Source organism: Staurois parvus, unplaced genomic scaffold, assembly GCF_062004578.1.
Source record: "Staurois parvus isolate SC_StPar_1 unplaced genomic scaffold, SC_StPar_1.0 ptg000068l, whole genome shotgun sequence".
In the NCBI taxonomy this organism is placed as follows: domain Eukaryota; kingdom Metazoa; phylum Chordata; class Amphibia; order Anura; family Ranidae; genus Staurois; species Staurois parvus.
In genome coordinates this window covers 5,113,439-5,135,558 of record NW_028317864.1, presented here as the reverse complement: position 1 = coordinate 5,135,558, position 22,120 = coordinate 5,113,439, and the positions used below count along the sequence as shown (strand labels likewise).

At 41.7% G+C, this 22,120-nt stretch overlaps 1 protein-coding gene across 1 annotated transcript in view; it reads left to right on the top strand.

Moving 5' to 3' along the window:
- HMCN2 (hemicentin 2) overlaps nucleotides 1-22,120 on the top strand; it is a 331,848-nt gene that overhangs the window by 201,643 nt on the left and 108,085 nt on the right. The window contains exons 30-36 of the mRNA XM_089669045.1: nucleotides 8,376-8,530; nucleotides 11,769-12,047; nucleotides 14,254-14,535; nucleotides 15,387-15,495; nucleotides 17,141-17,310; nucleotides 18,777-18,931; nucleotides 20,846-20,942. Coding sequence (XP_089525171.1) covers nucleotides 8,376-8,530; nucleotides 11,769-12,047; nucleotides 14,254-14,535; nucleotides 15,387-15,495; nucleotides 17,141-17,310; nucleotides 18,777-18,931; nucleotides 20,846-20,942 — 1,247 coding nt within the window. The remainder of the gene's footprint in view (nucleotides 1-8,375; nucleotides 8,531-11,768; nucleotides 12,048-14,253; nucleotides 14,536-15,386; nucleotides 15,496-17,140; nucleotides 17,311-18,776; nucleotides 18,932-20,845; nucleotides 20,943-22,120) is intronic.

The window sequence follows — 22,120 nt, the reverse complement described above, 5'->3', positions numbered from 1 at the left end:
CTTCCCTTAATGCATTAAAAAAAGCGGATGAAAAAGGCATGACCGTTAAATCCTATGGAGCTCTTCACACTGGTCATTTGTGGGTACGTTGCAGTTTTCAAAGTTCTGCTTGCTGCAATTTGGTGGGGTAAAAACACCAAAAACGCACCGCCCCATTAAAATGAATTGAAAATGTATCAAAAATGTTTTTTTAAGTAATTGTTTTTTCACAGGTGCAAGATGCACTGGAAACTCAGCAAAAAACACATATGAGTTTTTACTGTGTTTTTGCAATGGAGCAGTGTGAAAGTAGCTTAAGGGGGCAGAAAAAACAGGCGGTTGGTCTGCTCTTTTTACTACTCCCCCTTAACTGCAAAGGCAGCTGGTCAGGTGTGTACACATGCTGTGGCTGTATCAAGAAATAAATCTCCTGTTCTGTCCCCCAAACTCGAGCAAATCCCGTGAATGAGGTCAAGCCACAATCGTGTATGATGCTCAGGAGTGCAGCGGTGGTGAAGAGGTGGTAAAGCCTCCCAGCCGCCTGTCAGACGTTTCAATGAGAAGCACTTTCCAGAGGGTAGTCCATGTGTAAACGAGTCCTAAGGGCTTGCTGCCCTCTGAAGAGCAATATGCAGTGGATTGCTTTTCAATGTTCAGGTATTCTGAAAGCTACGGGAGCTGGCTTGTCAGTCTACAATAGCTGGCAGGGGAGATTACTCCATGCACACTATTTAACGTGGATGGGAGAATTCTCTCTTGTTTATCCCACCGAGCCAAATGGGAGAAACATGTATGGCCAAATTGAGTGAGCTCTCTTGTTCGTCCCAATGAGCCGAATGGGAGAAACATGCATGGCTGAATTGAGCGATTTCTCTTGTTCATACCACCGAGCTGAATGGGAGAAACATGTATGGCTGAATTGAGAGATTTCTCTTGTTCATACCACCGAGCTGAATGGGAGAAACATGTATGGCCGAATTGAGCGATTTCTCTTGTTCATCCCACCGAGCTGAATGGGAGAAACATGTATGGCCGAATTGAGTGAGTTCTCTTGTTCATCCCAATGAGCCGAATGGGGGAAACCTGTATGGCCGAATTGAGTGAGTTCTCTTGTTCATACCACCGAGCTGAATGGGAGAAACATGTATGGCCGAATTGAGCAATTTCTCTTGTTCATCCCAACGAGCTGAATGGGAGAAACATGTATGGCTGAATTGAGAGAGTTCTCTTATTCATCCCACCGAGCCGAATGGGAGAAACATGTATGGCCGAATTGAGCGATTTCTCTTGTTCATCCCAACGAGCTGAATGGGAGAAACATGTATGGCTGAATTGAGAGAGTTCTCTTATTCATCCCACCGAGCCGAATGGGAGAAACATGTATGGCCGAATTGAGTGATTTCTCTTGTTCATCCCAACGAGCTGAATGGGAGAAACATGTATGGCTGAATTGAGTGAGTTCTCTTGTTCATCCCAATGAGCTGAATGGGAGAAACATGTATGGCCGAATTGAGTGAGTTCTCTTGTTCATACCACCAAGCTGAATGGGAGAAACATGTATAGCTGAATTGAGTTATTTCTCTTGTTCGTACCAACGAGCCGAATGGGAGAAACATGTATGGCCGAATTGAGCGATTTCTCTTATTCATCCCACCGAGCCGAATGGGAGAAACATGTATGGCCGAATTGAGCAATTTCTCTTGTTCATCCCAACAAGCCGAATGGGAGAAACATGTATAGCCGAATTGAGCGATTTCTCTTGTTCATCCCAACGAGCTGAATGGGAGAAACATGTATGGCTGAATTGAGAGATTTCTCTTATTCATCCCACCGAGCCGAATGGGAGAAACATGTATGGCCAAATTGAGTGATTTCTCTTGTTCATCCCAACGAGCTGAATGGGAGAAACATGTATGGCTGAATTGAGTGAGTTCTCTTGTTCATCCCAATGAGCTGAATGGGAGAAACATGTATGGCTGAATTGAGTTATTTCTCTTGTTCGTACCAACGAGCCGAATGGGAGAAACATGTATGGCCGAATTGAGCGATTTCTCTTATTCATCCCACCGAGCCGAATGGGAGAAACATGTATGGCCGAATTGAGTGAGTTCTCTTGTTCATACCACCGAGCTGAATGGGAGAAACATGTATGGCCGAATTGAGCAATTTCTCTTGTTCATCCCAACGAGCCTAATGGGAGAAACATGTATGGCCGAATTGAGCGATTTCTCTTGTTCATCCCAACGAGCTGAATGGGAGAAACATGTATGGCCGAATTGAGCGATTTCTCTTGTTCATCCCAACGAGCTGAATGGGAGAAACATGTATGGCCGAATTGAGCGATTTTCTCTTGTTCATCCTAACGAGCTGAATGGGAGAAACATGTATTGCTGAATTGAGCGATTTCTCTTATTCATCCTAATGAGCCGAATGGGAGAAACATGTATGGCCGAATTGAGCGATTTCTCTTGCTCATCCCAATGAGCCGAATGGGAGAAACAGGTATGGCCGTATTGAGCGATTTCTCTTGTTCATCCCACTGAGCCAAATGGGAGTAACATGTATGCCCAGCTTTCCTAGATAAACAAGTTTTTCAGCAGAACAGGAATGGGAATGAATGGGACTGAAAACCAGAGAATAAAGTTTCGGCTTTAGCTATACTTTACCAGCGGCCCGATGATGAAGCCGAATCCAAGCAGGAATTTTACTATATTGACTTTTACATACCAATACAATATTGTTAATGGTAATTCGGTAAATTCATCTGATCCTTGAGATTAATCTATGATCTGGAAATAATTTTTATGATGATAAAAAGGATGACACCGCATGTGTTCTGCTTTGTGGACTGAGCCCAGTGGGTCGCAGGATGAGTCCGGCACACCAGTGAGCTCCAGCAGCTGCTGCACACTTCTCATTGTGGGGAATGGTGGAGAAGGACCCTCCTTAGAAACAGCAGTGTGAAGTCATAACAGAGGATCCCCGCAGGCAATTCTGGCACACACATATCAATAATGGGAACAACAGAGGACCTCGTCTTTCTTCCAGCTAACAATGTAGAACTTCATAACAATGTAATTTTTTTCATTATTGGCTCTCATACTGTGATAGAACTCTTACCTGGGACACCTATTCTCTAAACTAGGGAGCCCACTGACATCAGCACTTTTCACATTCCTTAACCAGTTTTTGAATTCATGATGTGTTTTTTTTATTTTTATTTTATTTATACCACTTATATACCAGCCAACCAATTAGGTTTAGGGCCATTTCACACTAGTTGATCTGTGTTACATCCTAGCAGTGAGACGCAGGTTAATGCAAGGGCACCTAAAAACCAATTGTTGATGTGTTCTGTTCACACCCCAATGCTGTGTTGACCTTCATTGTGTTGCGTTAAAATGCAACATGTACACATTTTAGTGCAACGCAAAGCAGAGCAATGCATGTACAATGCAGGTCAATGCAGTACAGCGCAATAAAGAAAAACATTTGCTTTGATTTATTTTGTCCCTGATAAACAACCAAACCTTCCATTGGTTGTTTTTAATTGGTAGCACATATGGTTTTCATGACTGGTGCAGATGATTTTTAAAGTGTTAATTCTCCTGAAGCAGGTGTTGTTGACCTGTGAAACGCGTTGAACAAGCAAGATGGAAGTCTCTAACACCAAATCTGCATTTGCTATGTCATGTATAAATCATTTTTAATGCAACTCAACAATGTATTGGGGTCTTTAACCAGTTCCCGACTGTGCGATAGCCAAAAGATGGTTAGAGCAACCAAAACCATCCCCCCCGCTACTTCAGACACATCTGATTACAGATCCAGGTAATCAGGGCACCCCTTCTACCATGTGATCAGCTGTGTCCAATAGGAAATGCCAGTTATCAGCAGTCCTCTCATGCTAACAGCGCATGAGGAGAGCAGAGCCGGTAAGTGGCATTTCTCAGAGGGGACATCTACATTGATCATCAGAGCAATGATAACACTGTTCAACAAATTTTTATTTTTTGCCAGTTTTGGAAACAAAAGGATCCATTTCTTAATGAATTTCACATTCTGAGTTCAAATATAACAATGAAATTTGTCAATTGGCTCTAGTTTTTCTGTAAACGGAAAGTTTTCTACTATAGGCGTAATGACTACATAATGCACAATAATTATATAGATAGATGTCTTTCCACAAATATAAAGTGATATTGACTACATAACAAAGCCTAAATGGCATAATATATTGCATAGGATTACCAAGAAAAATTATAGCCATAAGCTAAGTTGAATCATTTTAATACTTAGGATTCTCACTAGTTTTGTCTTCAGTTTGTGTCGGTTTTGCTTCTCTTGGCTTTTCTCTTGTATTCGAGGAAAGGGCTATCTCTTACAACTGCACGTGACTACACGCTTCAGGTTCTTCCTCACTTGACTCAACCACGAAGGATTCTGGTGCTTTAGGAATTGGTAGCCCCTCTCCATGAGGAACTGGACGTATTGCCGATGGAATATTTGGATAGTGCACAGATAACTTTTTCTTCTTATTTAGCCCTTTTACAATTGGAGGCACCATACAAAAGTAACAATTACTAACATGATCTGTTGGCTCTCTCCAAATCATTGGCACAGCGAAAGGCATAGATGCCTTTTTTCCATTCAACCATTGCTCCAGTGCCGTCCCACAAGAATTGCAGCATATATGTGGTGCCCAGCTCTTGTCCTGGTCTCCTATCTTGCAGCCAAAATACAAGTTGTAGGCTTTATTAATCATTCCTGTTATCCTCCTTTTTTGTGAGATAAAAGTTATTTCACTGCAGATATAGCAGAAATTATCTGCTTTATTCACACAAGTTCGAGGCATTACTGAGTAGCCTATATAAGCATAAAACGAAATGTAAAGACGCTGTCGAACTACAATCAGCTACAGATACTGCAGCTTTTATGCAGTGAAGTGATGCAATTAAAGGCTAATATTGCATCATCTCAGTATACATGCAATTTTCTATTGGTCACCAGTATCAATTGCGCAATATGCAGCTGAAGTTGCATCATAATTTTGAATGGCTTACGTCATTAGATGGGTGAATATATCATGGAAACTAGAGCCAATCAACATTTTTTAGGGTCATTTTCGTTTTCAGCACCCCAAAATTATGTAAGATTAGCTAATTTTATGCCCAAAACTTTTTACCTGTTGAACAGTGTAATCAGTGTAGCCCCATCAGGGCTTGCTGTTAGTGCCCATCAGTGCTGGCTATCAGTGCCCATCAGTGCTTCCTCTCAGAGCCCATCAGTGCTTCCTCTCAGAGCCCATCAGTGCTTCCTCTCAGAGCCCATCAGTGCTTCCTGTCAGTGCCCATCAGTGCTTCCTGTCAGTGCCCATCAGTGCTTCCTGTCAGTGCCCATCAGTGCTTCCTCTCAGTGCCCATACGTGCTGCATATCGGTGCAGCCTCATCAGCGCACACCAGTTAAGGGGAAAAAAAGCATTTATTTACAAAACTTTAAAACAGAAACTAAAAAAACTTTTTTTTCAAAGATTTTGGTTGTTTGTTTAGCAAAAAATAAAAACCCCAATGGTGATTTAAATACCACCAAAAGAAAGAACTATTTAAAAAAAAAATGATAAAAATTTCACTTGGGTACAATGTTGCATGACCGCGCAATTCCCATTCAAAGTGCAACAGCGCTGAAAACTGGCCGGGGCAGGAAGGGGGTAAATTGCCCAGCAGGTAAGGGGTTAATCTTCCTGTGATGCAATAAAATGTGTTACATCATATGGGTACCAAGTCCGCCATTATATAGTACATTACAACGAAGATCCCTATAGACAAAGTTACACCAGAATTTTAAGGCACCACAACATAGATAAAAAAAATTGTAAGATTTTTTTGGGGAGGTTAGTTGCTCCCATGCCCCATTAACATTTAATTTAGGAAAATCTATCCACTTCCTTGTACATGTGAGGACTATCTGTATTCCTGGTGGTGAGTATATGGGCAGTTGCAGAGGGCGGCAGTTAAGGTCACACTAAACAATATCCTTATTCTCCAGAAATAATCCATATATATCACTATTTATTGTCCCTGTAATCTTTTTATTAAATAATGTCTTACTGTGTTTTTCTACCTCTTCTGTGAGCTACCAGACCTTTCTTTTTCCCCCTCGCTCTATTTTGAATTGAGCAGTGCAAGTTAGTTGTGGTCACATAAACTGCTCTGTGCACACTACATGTCCCATAGTTCATAGTTGATCTTGGGAGCAAGAAAGAGAGGGTGGCATGTTCCCATGTACAATGAGACCAGCAGCAAACAAAAAGGAATTTGGAGGAGGCTGGGAGCAATAGAAGGGACTTTTCTGAGGTAAGAATACATATTAGAGAATTTAATTTAAACCAGAATTTAGTGTCACTGTAAGTGAACCTGATATTTTGTTCTGTGTGGCCAAAGCCCAGACTCATTTTAAACCCTCTCCTTCTCACAATCCTTGTTGAAAGTATATATTCTAATTCTATCTGTAAGCAAGTAATGGCACAGCCAGGGGCGGACTGACCATTTGGAAACTCGGGCACTGCCCGAGGGCCCGGGGTCAGTAGGGGGCCCCATGAGATGCCCCTGGTACCTTTTTCATAGACTTTTTTGAGTTTGGGCAAGGACACAGGGGCCCCATGATCCCCTATTGCCCGGGGGCCCCATGAGTTGGCAGTCCGCCCCTGGGCACAGCATCCCTTAACCCCTTGGTGCCGGTGCCTCCCGGCCCTTTAAAAGTTTCAGAAGCTGGGAGGCAGGGCGGGGTTTTAGGGTCATGTGACCGCCGTGATTTGCTGTCACGGCGGTCATATGATCGGGAAAGATCCCGATTGAAAGAGATCAGGACCTTTCCGTGAGTACTGGACATGTGTGCTGGGAGCGCGCAGGGCACACGCTTTCAGCACATCTTAATTGCACGCAAATGTACAGCTACTCGGCGTCAAGGCCCAGACACCGAGAGGCCGCACATTTGTGTGCGGCTGGCACGAAAAGGTTAAAGTGGTTGTAAACTATGAACAAAGCATAGCCCTCTATAGTCTGTGTTTGTCTCATTCCAGAGCATTAAGTGTCATTTCTCTCTGCTGCTAACTGCATGAGTCACTCCTGGCAAGTTTTCCTGACATCCAGAGAAAAAAGGTGACGGGAGGGAAGGCCAGCACACAGTCTGTGATTGACAGCTTCAGCTCTGTTCCTGTGAGCTGTGTGAAAAGGGGTGTGTCCCCTCCCTCCAATCAGCTCGCAGAGCTCTCCTCTGAGCTCTGCAGTGTTCAACTTCAACTCTCTGCCCCTGTTTTCTGAAAACTCAGATGAGCTTTATAAATTCTGAACTTTGAACAGATGTAGATGAGACTCCAGATAAACGGGTACAATCTATGTAGGAGGATTTATTTCATTTCTGTGTATCACCTGAGGCCAGTCACTTCACTGGGTATATGTAAGGGTTTGCAACCACTTTAAACTCGGCATACAGACTAGAATCTGACTATACAATCATGTACAATCATCTTTTAATTTACAAAAACTATTTCATAAGACAACCTACCGGAGTGCCATTCACACGTCAATCAGATGTGATTTCACAGTGCAAATTGAATGAGACTTCTGAGGGGACTGGGCATAGCAGTAGATGAAATTCGCACCAGACCCACACTAACCTTGCACAGGACCCTTTTTGGACCAGATCAAATTTGCACGGCATATATGTGAACAGGCCTCATTGGAAATAATGCTTTTTGATATCGCACGCAAATCTATGCATTTCTGAATGCATCTGATCTGCATACAAGTCACATCAGTGTGAACCGCCACTGAACCATCCAATGTGTATCCAGTCAAGCAGACCCTTTGTACTCCATAGTTGTTGGTACATCTTATGGTGGCCATACACACTATATTTTTTTTTTATCTGATCAACGTCCAATTCAATCAAAACAATTGAATCCGCATACAATCCAATAGCCATAACTGCCCTTCCTATTGATTTAGATTTCAATTCGATCAGATTGAATCAAACTGAGTTGATCGGCCAGGACAGAATAATATTGACTGCTTCACATCGATTGGCAGCAATTAAATGCTTTGATCATGAATGCGATCGTATTTTGATTGATCAGATCATGGGGAAAACAGAGATGCGATTGATAAGTTATGATTGGAACAAAGGATTGTATCTTAAGGATTGATCGAAATCCTCTTCCCCATGTATAGCGTATTGATTGAATGGATTGGCAGCTATAGATTGATTACTTCTATTGAAAAAGACTGATTAGAAAAGAAATGAATTATTTTTTGAAGCGTTTAGGGAGAGTGTAGTGTGTTAGGAGTCTATCTGTAATAGCGGTTAATGACCCGTTTTTTTGATTTCCTTGCTGCAGGCCCTTGACACCTGGAGACTCCACCATTCAGCTGGTAGAAGAGGGACAGGTACTCCGGCTGAACGGCACCAAGCTGTCACACCAGGGCAGATACCAGTGCCTCGCTTTTAACCATGCTGGACAACAAGTCAAAGACTTCAGCCTGAAGATACTCAGTAAGTTTCCTGGAGTACAGGAGCTGGTTCATAAGCAACTCCCAAGCTCCATTCTTAAAAAAAAAGAAACTGACGTGCCTTGTGTAAAATGACGGCAAAAGGATGTCACCAGCTCACCATGGGTCTCCAGCAGGGGCAGACTGACCATTTAGCCACTCGGGCAGTGCCCGAGGACCTGGGGTCAGTAGGGGGCCCCATGAGATCCCCCTGGTACCTTTCATAGGCTTTTTTGGGTGTGGTTTGAGTGTGGGTGAGGACACGGGCCCCATGATTTCCTATTGCCCGGGGGCCTCATGAGTTGTCAGTCTGTCCCTGGTCTCCAGAATGGGTCCAGAGCTTTATTCAGCAATCACATCATTATAACAGAAGCAAAGTTTTGAGGCCACACAGGACCCTTTCATAAGACCGTTACATGCCTGATGAAGGGGTCCTGCGTGGCCTCAAAACATTGTTTCTGCTATAATGATGTGATCACTGAATAAAGCTTTGGACCCATTCAGGAGATCTGTGTTGAGCTGGTGACCTTCTTTCGCTCTGATTACCTTCGGTGCAAGCCACCAATTGCTTTAGCACCCATCTACACTTAAAGCCACTATTCAGGAACATGTGCATTGGGAATAGTATGTTGGATGTTGTGTAAGATGACAACTCTGTGTAATGAATCTGCCCTTACACCAGTAAAATTTCATTAAAAAAAAAATCATTTTCAAAACAAATTTTGTAATGGGGTCAAATCGACGATCGACTGTAATGACAAAGAACAGTGTTGAAGAAGTATAGTATTTTTTTCTCGGGCAAACAAAATTCTAACTCTGTATGTGTTTTTTGTTCAGGAAAAAAAATTTTAATTAAAAATGCTCATATACATCCTGAAATCAGACATAGAATTCAAAACATTGGTACAGCAAGCAAATTAATTTTTTCAGGGTTACATGAAAAATTTGTTGCATCCATAATGGTACGATGGAGAATTTTTCTGAATTTACGTACAGAAGTTTGACCGTAATTCTGGTCTATGGCCAGGTTGACTGGGTAGTAAGCAGTGCCTTATATGCGGTTTATATATATTGCCAGCACAGGAATATACAAGAAGATCATTTCATGTGTTTACAGTGTTCTTCTCCCACCTAATGGACACTGTGTGAATTGCAGTCTAGTAGAATATTCTATAGCACAGTGGTTCTCAAACATGGACGAGTACATTTTTCCAAAACCTTTCACGCCCCAACGTAGCTGCTATTGATTGGTAGATCATGATCAACCTGTTATCGACCCCCAGATTAAACGTCCCTGTTTCTATTTATAACAAACAAAAAAAAGGTTGCACTATAGATTCACTTTATATCCATAATGGTATATTTAAAGCTGAGCTCCAGGCTAAGCAAATATTGTGTAAACACAAAGACCATCTGTATTCTTCTATGAAACTCAGTGTGTTTTGAGTATTTCTTCCAGATCTGTGCAGTAATCCTCTGTGAAGTTTAACCTCTGTACAGGATTTTCCTGTAATAAAGACCAGTCACTGCTGCTCTTTCTTCTTGTGCAGGGTAACTGGTCTTGTCTCCGCCCCCTTCTGTAGTTTAATGCAGGCAGCCTGTAGTGGGTGGAGATGCTGTGGCCCTCCCACAGTCCTGCTTTCTGCAGAGGCTATGTACAGCACAGTGATGATGTTACTGCTAATTTTATAAGGTATTATCTGACTTTGCAAAGGCATTTGGTGCACAAAAAGTGGATTTTTATTTGTTATGGCTATTGAGGAATGCATTTAACCACTTTCCGTCCGAACCATGTATATAAATGGCCAGACGGGAGCATTGCAGGAGCACGTGGTCATTTCTAAACGTCTTTCCTGCCTGTGCGCACTCCCTAGGAGGGCACGGAACCGCAGTCCAGTGCCTGATGTGTCCTCCAGACACAGCAGAAACACCGATCACTGTACAGGACCTGTGTGAGGTCCAGATCATGTGATCACTGATTGGCCAATCAGTGATCATATGAATAGTAGTAAGCAAGATGTCACTTCTGACATTGCTTACTACTAGTGAAATCTGTGAATGATCACAGAGGTCACATGGTACAAGGCTATTCACAGCAGCCTTGTACCATATGACAAGCTGTGACCAATCACAGCTCGCATAGTATTTTGCAATGGCTGCAAGAATGCAGCCAGAGAGAAGGAGAAATGATTGCTTTTACAGCCTTTATGGGTGTAAAAGCAATCAGTGTAAAAAAAAAAAAATCTTCATCACCCCCACAAGTAGTACAGTGTCACCATGGTGACACTGTACTGCTAGGGTGACAGTATGTTAAAAAAAAAAACATAAAAAATAAAAATGTCAAAAATATTTTGGAAAAATTATAATTTTTGGTTATAAACTAATTTGGGTTTTTTTTTTTAGTAAAACGATAGATGAATACATTTTGGTTAAGATTTATGAAGAAAGATTATTTATTTGTAAAATTTTATAAGAAAAACACTTTTTTTTCAAAATGTTTGGACTTTTTCATTTATATTTGGAAAAAAAATAAAAATCCCAGTGGTGAATAAATACCACAAAAATAAAGTTTTATCTGTCTCAAAAAAATGCAAAAAATTTATATGGGTACAGTGTTGCATGACTGCGCAAATTGGCCTGGACAGGAAGGGGGTGAAAGTGTCTGGACTTGAAGTGGTTAAATTTAATTTTTTATACCCAAAATTCAGTTTTAACAGAACAACGAAGCACAAATAAAGGAAATTCATTGTTAGGGTTGATATACACTTTAAAATAAAAATGTAAGTTGTGTTTTCTTTTTTCCATATAAGATTACATTACAAATTTCCCTGTGTAGTTTATTATTATTATACAGGATTTATATAGCACCAACAGTTTACGCAGCGCTTTACAACTTAAATTACAATACAAATAATACAGGAGGATTCAGAGGGCCCTGCTCTTTAGAGCTCACAATCTAGGAGGGAACCATGTGTCATGCCATGTTTGGCATATTTAATTTTCCCTTGGAATTAAATTCATAACATATAACAGGCTAGAGCAGATTAGGTGCCAGTACGTAAAATATCTGGATTTAATCTGCAGAGCTGAAAAAAATAATAGCATTTTGTTCATTCACTTTCTTGGTACTACAAATTATGATTTGTTTTCAAAAATATACAAATATTTGAATACATGGGCATGTCTAATTTCCTCATAAATGTTGTCTTAAGTATTCATTTTTTTTTTTTTTTTTACTATAGCACCACCCACTGTCTGGTCATTCAATGAGACAACAACAGTGGCCTCCCTGCTGCATGGCTCCGTGGAACTAAAGTGTGACGCAAAGGGCTCGCCTCCTCCCAGCATCACATGGTTCAAGGATAAACGGCCAATCGTGTCCAGCTCCAGGGCCTCCTACAGGGATGGTGGGAGGAGTTTGCAGCTGAGCCGGGTGCAGCTCTCTGATGCTGGCACGTATACCTGCAGAGCCACTAACCATGCTGGCACTGTTGAAAAAACATACCTGCTGGAGGTTTATGGTAGGTTCCCCTACTGGTCTGGCTGGCATTTACTACTGACCAGGACTCATTTATACATAATTGAAATATTTTACATAAGTACGGCTAATGTAAGCAGAATCCAATTGACCTGCATTTACTTCTCTGCCTTCTATCTTTTCAGATTATAGCCTAACTTCTGTCAACTTTTTTTTGGATAGAGCAGGCAATATTATATCTGTGTCTCCATTAAAAAAGACTTTCCATCACCCGGCCAGGAAGGTCGGGGGGAAATCATCGCAATAGGGACACAACAATAAAAACATAACTGAGATATTAACTCTACCCAATTCAATCCATAACAAAATATACAATTTGGGCTTTAAGAACTTAGTCCACCTTCGTGATCATGTTTCATGTTACACCCATGTTTACCATGTACCATGATCACATTCCTCAACCCCCTCATACTGTCCCTCCCCCAGTTATTTGAATTGCATGATTCAGAGCAGCTGTGCGTGTCCACTGTGACTTGTAGGTCTCAATAGAGCACAAGTACGGTGACATCACTGCATTTATAGTCCATTGGTTACTCCCAGCCCAGTAATGGTAGATCTGTAACTCCGTATGGACCTGGGACTATGGGTAGAGTCTGTAGGAGCCCATGTATTGCACCTATGATGCACTAATCAGTTGCAATATTATACAGGCCTCGATGCAAAAAAAAAATAAAAACAAATAATTATTTTTTTCTTTTAAGTGGGTACATTGTTATTTATTTGTTTATTACAGGTACTTTTATAGAGCCCTAAATTTATACAGCGCTTTACACATATATATTGTATATTTGCATCAGTCCTTAACCCTCAACGAGTGTAGAATCTAAGGTCACTAACTCACATTCATATACTAGGGTCAATTTTAGACAAGAGCCAATTAACCTACCTGCATGTCTTTGGAGTGTGGAAGGAAACCCATGCAGGCACAGGGAGAACATGCAAACTCCAGGCAAGTGGTGCCATGGTTGGGATTTGAACCAACAATCCTAGTACTTCCAAGTGAAAGTGCTAACCATTTAGCCACTGTGCTGCCCTATATTTATTATTTTTTCCCAAAATGTGGACCATACCTTTAGGTGTTGAATCCTATAGATAACATACAAATCCCATGAAGATACTGACCCTTACGGCATTGTAGCCATATATTTCTTCTGATAAAAGTAGGATATTCCGTCACTTTGGGGACATTTCTTCTCACTTCCTGTTATGTCTCTGGGAAAGGAAATGGTTGGGATCTCTCCTACAAGGACACAAAACAATAACAACTCAACATAGGTTACAACTTCTTATCAGTGTATCAAATACTGTAAAACAGTTGGACTTAAATTTGGCTTTTGTATGACCCTACTTTAAGGTACTCCTATCCCTAGTCTCCTGCTCTACTTCTCCATAATCATATCTGTGTATGTATGTATGTATATGTATATGTGTGTACATACCAGGGGCGGACTGACCATTTGGAAACTCAGGCACTGCCCGAGGGCCTGGGGTCAGTTCGGGGCCCCGTGAGATGCCCCTGGTACCTTTTTCATAGGCTTTTTTGAGTTTTGGCAAGGACACGGGCCCCATGATCCCCTATTGCCCGGGGGCCCCATGAGTTGTCAGTCTGCCCCTGGTACATATATATATATATATATATATATATATATATATATAAAAACATATAGGTATGCTCAGGAGTGAATTTACCACAAGGCAAGCAAGGCATTTGCCAAGGGCAGCATTTTTCGGGGGGGCAGCACTGTCTCTTGGAAGATGGGACACACGCGGCATGGGAACCTGGTGGGTTCCGAGAGAGGCTGCAGGTTTCAAGATGGTGTATGCACAGCCCCACTCTTGTTCCCAGGGATATCTGGAGCTGTGAAGGCGAGTGTCCTTCTTTGTCTCGTCGTGGCTGGTAGTGGCTGGTGTATGGGGGCAGTGGTAGTGGAAAGCTCTCTCAGGGGGTGTTGTTGGTCAATGTCGGGCTCTCTGTGTGTGGGGGGTGATTTTTGTATGCCTAGGGTAGCACAAAACCTAAATACACCACTGGGTATACTGTAGGTGCATTTATTCGTAGTTTTTTATGGGCTGTGGACGTATGAAGTCTTCTGTCTTTGGTTCAGGTAGCTCTTCAGACAAATCTAGTAATATGTATATTGTAATACACTACGTATCACATAACTGATAATCTGTTTGTGTCTATTTAGTTTCTCCAGGCATTGAGGGTGCTGGAGGAAACCCACTGAACATTAAAGCCATTGTTGGTCATCCTCTTGACCTTGAGTGCTCTGCAACTGGTCATCCTCCACCAGTTCTTTCCTGGCTTAAAGATGGACTCCTGGTATCTGAGAGAGATGGGCTGCAGATCAAGGATGGTGGCCGGACCCTGCACATTGCCGCTGTGGCTGAGAGCACGCAGGGTGTCTTTACTTGTGTTGCAATCAGCTTGGCTGGGGAGACCACCCTGAAGTACTCTGTGGAGGTTCTTGGTAAGATATGGAAAAGCATTCTAAGTACACATGGGTATTTTTTTAATCTTGGCTTGTAAATCTCGGTCTGACGTGCATTTTCTAAGCAGCTTTTGGCTCCTGAAGAGTTTAATGCATAGTGTAAGAGGAACTCCAAGTAGACAGCTAAACATAGATGACTTGCTGAGGATTTAGTATTCTGTGGATCTAGTCTTGTGATTTAGACCTCATACAAATGGACGCTTAGTAGCTCCTGTGTGCTGAGCTGTAAATCACTCAGTGTTTTCTGGGGCCAGGGAGCTGCCAATAAAATGCAGCCATGCCTGGGTACATGCCAATGGCTTCTGCATCCCAAATATTTTGTGACACACCCTAAACACATGCATGGGTAACCACTGAAGCAGAAGCCAATGGTGTTTACCCAAGCACAGCTGCATGCCGCCATTTAGTTGTATTGGTGGCTTACACGGCACATGCAGCTCTCCAGTAAAAAGGGTTTTTACACCTCAGCACACAGCAGATAGTAAGTGTCCATGTGCATGAAGGCTTATGCATATCTAGCACACTGCACAGCTAGACTTCCTCAGATATTTTCTCTGGTCTTCAGACAGAAGTGATGGTACTGATTCACCGTCCAATGTACAAACTGGAGGCAGAGGGCTGATGCAGAAAACTGCATTGTTCAACCAGAAATAAGTGTGCCACCTCCTGTGTGTATCATATGGCAAAGGTGTGTAAATCACAAAATCATCCGCACAGAATTACAAAATCCGATAGCAGGCAGAACAGTAAACATGCATGTGTTTCATCTGTGCATGTAGCTTTTTGCTTGTAGTCCTGCTATAATTGGATCATAACATTATTTTTTTCAGTTCCCCCCAAAGTGCAGATTGGTGACGGCACTGAACACATGACAGTGATAGTAAATGACCCGCTGGATCTTTCCTGCCATGTAACTGGACATCCAACTCCCAGAGTGTGGTGAGTGTTGGTTTGTGAAAATCTTGTATAATAACAGTTCTGACAAGCAGGTGGTGGTGGGTTGAGCAGAGCTTATTCTTTTTAATATGTCTTTATCCAGAAGATTTTTTTTTAACTAAAATACTTATCTTAAATGGTTACTAAACCTACAACCGTAAAATCATTCTGTATATGCAGTAAGGCATGCTTGTTGTACTCGCTGTGGAAACTAAGGGGTTAATCCTCCACATTGTGTAAAAAAGCTGTCTGATCCAGCATTCTCTGATTTTCCCCTTCTTTTCCTGTCCCCAATCCATTTGCTATAGCACAGAACAGCAGTGGCCAGTCTGCACATGCTCTGTTTGGTGTGTATCGCTAAAGAGTTTTTTTTTTGGGGGGGGGGGTTACTTGTGATTAGTACAGGACCAATCAGTGCTGTCAAGAGTTATGCAGCCTCATAGGGCAGTCAGGGGAGAATGAAAACTCCTCCTACAAGATTAACCAGTTCTCGGCCGGACAGGTATTTAGTAGTTTAAATTTACTTAAATAATTGCATTTCCATGGTCTGAGTACTGTGGAAGACTGGATATTGTGAATGCAGGGTCCTGGGTTTAGTAACAATTTAAGCTAACTTCACTTTTTTTTGCAACTTGATGTTGCTGATACACTTGAGTGATGACTTCATGGCATATCTCAGGGTGGATTTCCTAGTGGTGATAACAGTAGCCCATGTCAGGGTAATGTGTGTTGAAATGGCCACTCTCCATCAGAAGATGCCTGTGTGACAAGGTAACAATGCCAGAGCACAAATGGGAGATGGGGAGAGAGTTACCCTATAGCAAGAACGAACTTCATGGCAGTATCATCACCAAATTTTTTTTTAATGAAATCTGAAGATTTCAAAATATTGAAAATTATTTTTAAATGAAATGACCATGTTGGTGTTTTTATGAAAATGTCAGGATTGGGTTTATATATACTTTACAAGAGGGAGGCCTATTTTGAGCTAGCTCCTTGAGTGCTAGCCTAAAGCTATCCATAAATGAGCCGTTTTTTTTTTTTTTTTGTACAGCCAGTGGACTGAATGAACAAAAAACGAACAGCATTAGTTTCCTCCATCAATACAGCGAAGTGGATGGAGGAATCCACCCCAACACTCCCACCCCCCTGGGACATTGTATTGTGACCCGCTGATTGAGAAGTTTTCCAACATTCTTCTTTGACATAAGTCAATCAAGTGATCAACTTCTGTCAATAAAGGGATGGGCACACACTGATCGAAATTTGTCTGGTCCCTGCTGAACTGGACAGATTTCAACATGTCTATAGCCAGCTTAATTGTGGTGTTTAAAGCCCAACTTCATGCAAAATGTTTTTTTGGGAATTTTTGGAAGTGTTTGAGCTTTAATGACTGTCAGCATTCACATTGGGGAGATTTCTCCTCCCATCTTGTGCCAACTACACCCTGGCACACATTGTCCTAGGATATGTCTTTGTTCTCCATAGAAACCACACACTTTCTTGTTATGCACACTTTATCTGAAGCCCAATAATTCTATAACCCAGTGTATGCTGAGGCTAGCATGTGGGGTAGTGCCTAGTTTACTAGGTTATGGGGTAGTTGTTTGTATCCCTTATTACCTCTGTCCGTCCCCTTCCCCAACAGGTGGTTAAGAAATGGTCATCCGGTCAGTGATCAGGATGGTCTGGAGATATTAGATGGAGGAAGGACTTTAGCCATACGTCTCATACAGTCAGGACATGCTGGGAGGTACACATGTACAGCTGAAGGGGATGCTGGCTCTGCAGAGGCCGTGGTAAACGTGTTAGTACAAGGTAAGTCTATATGTGTTGGAATTGTGTCCTCTTCATTACCCTGGTTATCCTCCCTGATACCCATATCTGGTAGGCAATGCTGCCTCACTTCATCTTTACAGCTACCAGCCTGTAATGTCCTCCATGTGCTCTCAGATGAACAGTTATGTGCCCTTCTATAAGTAGCAGGCAGAAGCCTCCATAGGCAATTCCCTAAGTTCTCTTTGTGTTTTAAAAGGAATGATCACAAAAAAAAAACAGGGCTTATCATCCACCTCCAAACATGCTAGTTCCCTTTCTGACCTGTTGACCATCTGCTTGAATGTTCTAGGTCACTGGCCCAGAACACATGCTGATTGGGAATTTTGACTAGCTGCATGTGCTTTCTTAGAATATTTTGAAGGCACAGACAGCCATGCAAACAGCATTTTCAGAAGGTCTACTATGGCAGCCTCCTTATTCCAACCTATAACAGGTTCTTTTGTCTTTCTTGTAAGTGTAGATCTTAGTAGATACTCAGTGTCCTTCATATGTAAGTAAGGATCTACTATGCATGCTTCAGTTAAAAAAATATTTTGCTTTCGGGGCTGTGGTCTTACAGGCACTTTGGTGCATATATTTTGTGATTGCCCGTCCATATCTTTGATTTGGTGCAGAATATCTGAGGTGGCTACCTCACTGGCGGGTACCCCAGTACGCTTATCTATACTGACCTGTCTATTGGGGGCTCATATCCCAGGGGTCCCTGATGCCATTATGAGATTGATACATACTATATGTAGTGCCACTTTATGGTCTATTGCCTTACACTGGAGGTCCAATGCTGTACCCTTGGCCTCCATCCTACACAGAATTGATGCTGTAATGCTCATGGAACGCATTCACTATACTCTGCTGGATAAGATGCACTTATTTGATAAAAAATGGGAGTCATGGAGGGATTATAGACATTTATTGCATGATTAACAACATTTCCAGTGAAAAATGACTGACATATACTGTTGACAGAAGTATTATTCAACCTATCTTATAATTAACGTATTTCATGTACTTGCAATCTACTTTTTTTCTGTTTCTTCTCTTTCTTACTATAATATACTTTTCTGAATTGTACTTTTCAAAAGTGCCTTGTTTTTGCTGTAAATATTATTTGAAAATGTGCTGTTGTTTTACTGTCTACTTTTATTCAATAAAATCGTTTGTAAACAAAAAAAAAATATATATATTTTGCTTTATGTTTGCAAATAAGTTACATTTATTAATAACAAAAAAGTGCTTTGGGTGCTCTAGGCCACTGCCTATATTACCTTTCCATAACTCCGTGAGTTGTTTATTCCCTCCAAAAATGCTCTTCATTCACGTATTTACCACCTCCAAGTTTCAGTGGTGGCACTAAATACAGGCTGTGTTTTTTACTGGCGCCATTGATTAAAACTAACACAGATGTCCGCCAACTATTTACTGAAATCTCTTTTCTCTTGTAACAGAGCTTCCTGTGGTCAGCATTGCAGGCGGCAGCAGCATATCTGCTAAATTACGGGAGCCACTAACTCTGGAATGTGATGTTTCTGGATCTCCATCTCCTTCCGTCAGCTGGTGGAAGGACGGGTTCCAATTATCGACCACTCAGCTTACACTGCAGGTATGCAGCCCAGGAGCGCATCCTTGTGTGCTTTTGGAGAAGGAGATCTACCTGTTATAGCCACATGTGAAAGCTGTCGTCTTGTTAGTCAAGCTCACAACAGCATGATTACATGGTGGTTTATTATACGTGAGAGTTTCTCGGAGAAACTGGGAGCAACGCAAAATGGGGTTTATTTACTAAAGCTGAAGAGTGTCATATCAGGTTCACTTCTGCATAGAAACCAATCAGCTTCCAGGTTTTATTTCCAAAAGTTGATTGAACAAGCTGAGGTTAGAAGCTGATTGGCTACCATGCACAGGTGCACCAGATTCTGAGTGAACCAGTTTTAGTAAATCCCCCCCAATATGTCCACCCCAAGGAGCTCTCTTCCCAGCATTTGTAACGTCAAGGGATAAGAGTTGTTTGGAATATAAAAAATACAACATTTGAATTAAATACAAATGAAAGGTCAATTGTAGCCATCTAGAACATGCCATGTAATGCATCTACACCCATGGGAATACAGGTACTGGTCTGCAGATTAAGTGAAACATGCTCTGACATTTAGCACCTATGACATGGTATGTAAATGCAAAGTTGCTGTGATTGAGAGATGGGGGACGTGTCAGTCTCTACACTGTTCTGTCTAATAGGGAATTCTGCATTCACTGAAAATTACAGTTCACAACAACATTGATCATAGGAAAATTAAATATAATTTTGTTGGGTTGGTTATAAATACGTTTTAATAGCATGATCATGAACATCTAGAGGGTTTCTTTGATATAAAGCCAGAGAATCAGGTGGAAAATATGACATTTGGCTGAGAATACCAGAGTTTTAAATCGACATAAAACACAAATACTATTTTTGCAGAGTTGAGCAGGGTAACTGACAGATCTTCTCATCCACACAAGCAATATAGATCCAGGGATCTTCCCTGCCTTTCTATTCGAATCTGACTCCTCCCCTGTCAGAATACACTGATTAGCACTGCAGCCATTGGCTGCATGTGCTGATCGAATGCTGGTTTTTCAGCAGGACCGTTCGACAGGATCTGGTCTGACGACCAGCTTCAGTTGCACAGACGGGTACACTCACAGAAATTCAGCTGGTTCCCACTGAACTGGCCAAATTTTGGTACGTGTACCTGGCTTTACATTTTTCACCTTGGATGTATTAAATGAGTAATATATTTTACTGCTTTACTATTTTTAGCTAAAAACTGGATTCCATTTTGTATCTCCTGTATAACCTGTTAGCCAGGGTCCCTTCACTTTCCAAACAAAGGGCTAGTTCACTGTCATTCAGTATTTAGGGGACCTGACTGTGGTCATTGGAAGTTAAAAATTAGTGGCTGGTTCATTTAAAGTTGGAATTCTTAAGTGCAGTAACTATCAATGACCAATGTCAGACCAGTATATGATGGATTCGAATTGGAAGGTGTTGCTGTGCTTAAAGTGGAACTCCAGGCAATCAAAGTAGAAATAGCTGCATGTTTACTGCTTTACCTTGTTAATTTTGTTTAGTCAGTCTTGTGATTCACATACCCCTGCCACAGTGCAGAGCCAAAAAGATCATTCTACTACTATCTGGTTCACTTTCACTGATTTCCTGGAATACCTTACTGCTAATTGGACTAAGGTGATATTACTATTTGATTGTCTAGTAAGAAAGCTGGAAATGGAGTGGTGACACAGGAAGCTGCATTACTGAACCAGGAAAGAAGTGTGTCACCTGCCTGGATGTGCAGTGTGGCAGAGGTGTGTAAATCACAAGGTTGACTGAATGGAATAATTCATATTTATGAATTCAGTTTATTTCCACGAGTTTAGCTTTTAAGAACCAACACCTAAGAATAAGAACTCTATTGAACAATGTTTGTTTTTTTCTCTCATTCTTCATGAAATACTAACATGAATTTTCTGACAGATTGAGGCAATTTCCATTGATGATGAAGGCGTTTACACTTGTGTGGCTGCCAACTCTGCCGGAGAGGGAAGACAAGATGTTGTACTGAATGTGCTGGGTGAGTGTATTTTTTTTTCTTTAATTAAAAATGTATGAGATGCAGAAATATAAGAAGGACTAGTACATGTTTGTTTAAAGGAAGCCTAGCAGTTTTGCAGCAAATAGGGGCTATATTATAGCCCCTCTTCCCCCATCACAAACTGCTAATGCAAAAAAATATTTATACCAAAGTGGGATAAACATATTTACCCCAGGAAACCCAAGAACCCATTCCCTATGTCCTGTTCAGTTGAAAAGAATTCTTGAGAGGATTAGCATTCTCTGCTTTCCAGTAAGCTTGCATGAACACAAGAGTGACCTCACCGTCGCCTAGGTGGAGTCCAAGTTAAGTTGGGTTTTTTTTCGTAATCGTTTTTTTTTTTTTTTTTTTGCCCTAGCAGTTTAGGATGAGGCTGTGATGGGAGGGTTTGTATATAGCCCTTCAAGGTCCACTTTCATGAAAAAACAAGGAACTTTTACATTATTAGAAAGTTCAAGTAGCCTAACCAGGGGCGGACTAACAACTCATGGGGCCCCCGGGCAATAGGTCTGATCTGTCAAAAGTTGGTTCATTAAGGTCGATTACCTTGGCTTCAGGTGGCTCTCTTGTATCTGCATGACGTAAAAAATCTGGGCCTGAGAACCAGTTAGTATGTTTCAGGTGAGCTTCTTGGTCAAAATCATGGCCCGCATTTAACCAATCTAAAAAAATAGTTTGGGCAATGCGTAGTGTTGACGTCTTCCGTACAAGTGGATTCTCGGGCAAGACCACTACAGATGGAGATGCATACCCCCAGGCTCTCCGCATCTCCAGCATTGGTCGAGAACAGGAGTGGACTGACAACTCATGGGGCCCCCGGGCAATAGGGGATCATGGGGCCCCTGTGTCCTTGGCCAAACTCAAAAAAGCCTATGAAAAAGGTACCAGGGGCATCTCATGGGGCCCCCTACTGACCCTGGGCCCTCGGGCAGTGCCTGAGTTTCCAAATGGTCAGTCCACTCCTGAGCCTAATAATATGTGGGCTATGAATGGTTCTCCAATTTGTCGTTCAGTAATCATCTGATGACCACATGTATTTCTATGTGCTGCTCTTGTTTTTGATCTGCAACTGAATGCATTGGTCAGATTTGGGTGGCGTAGTTTTGTTCTGTAGAGGCAATTTTAATCATGCCATTTTTTCCCCCCACCCCATTATA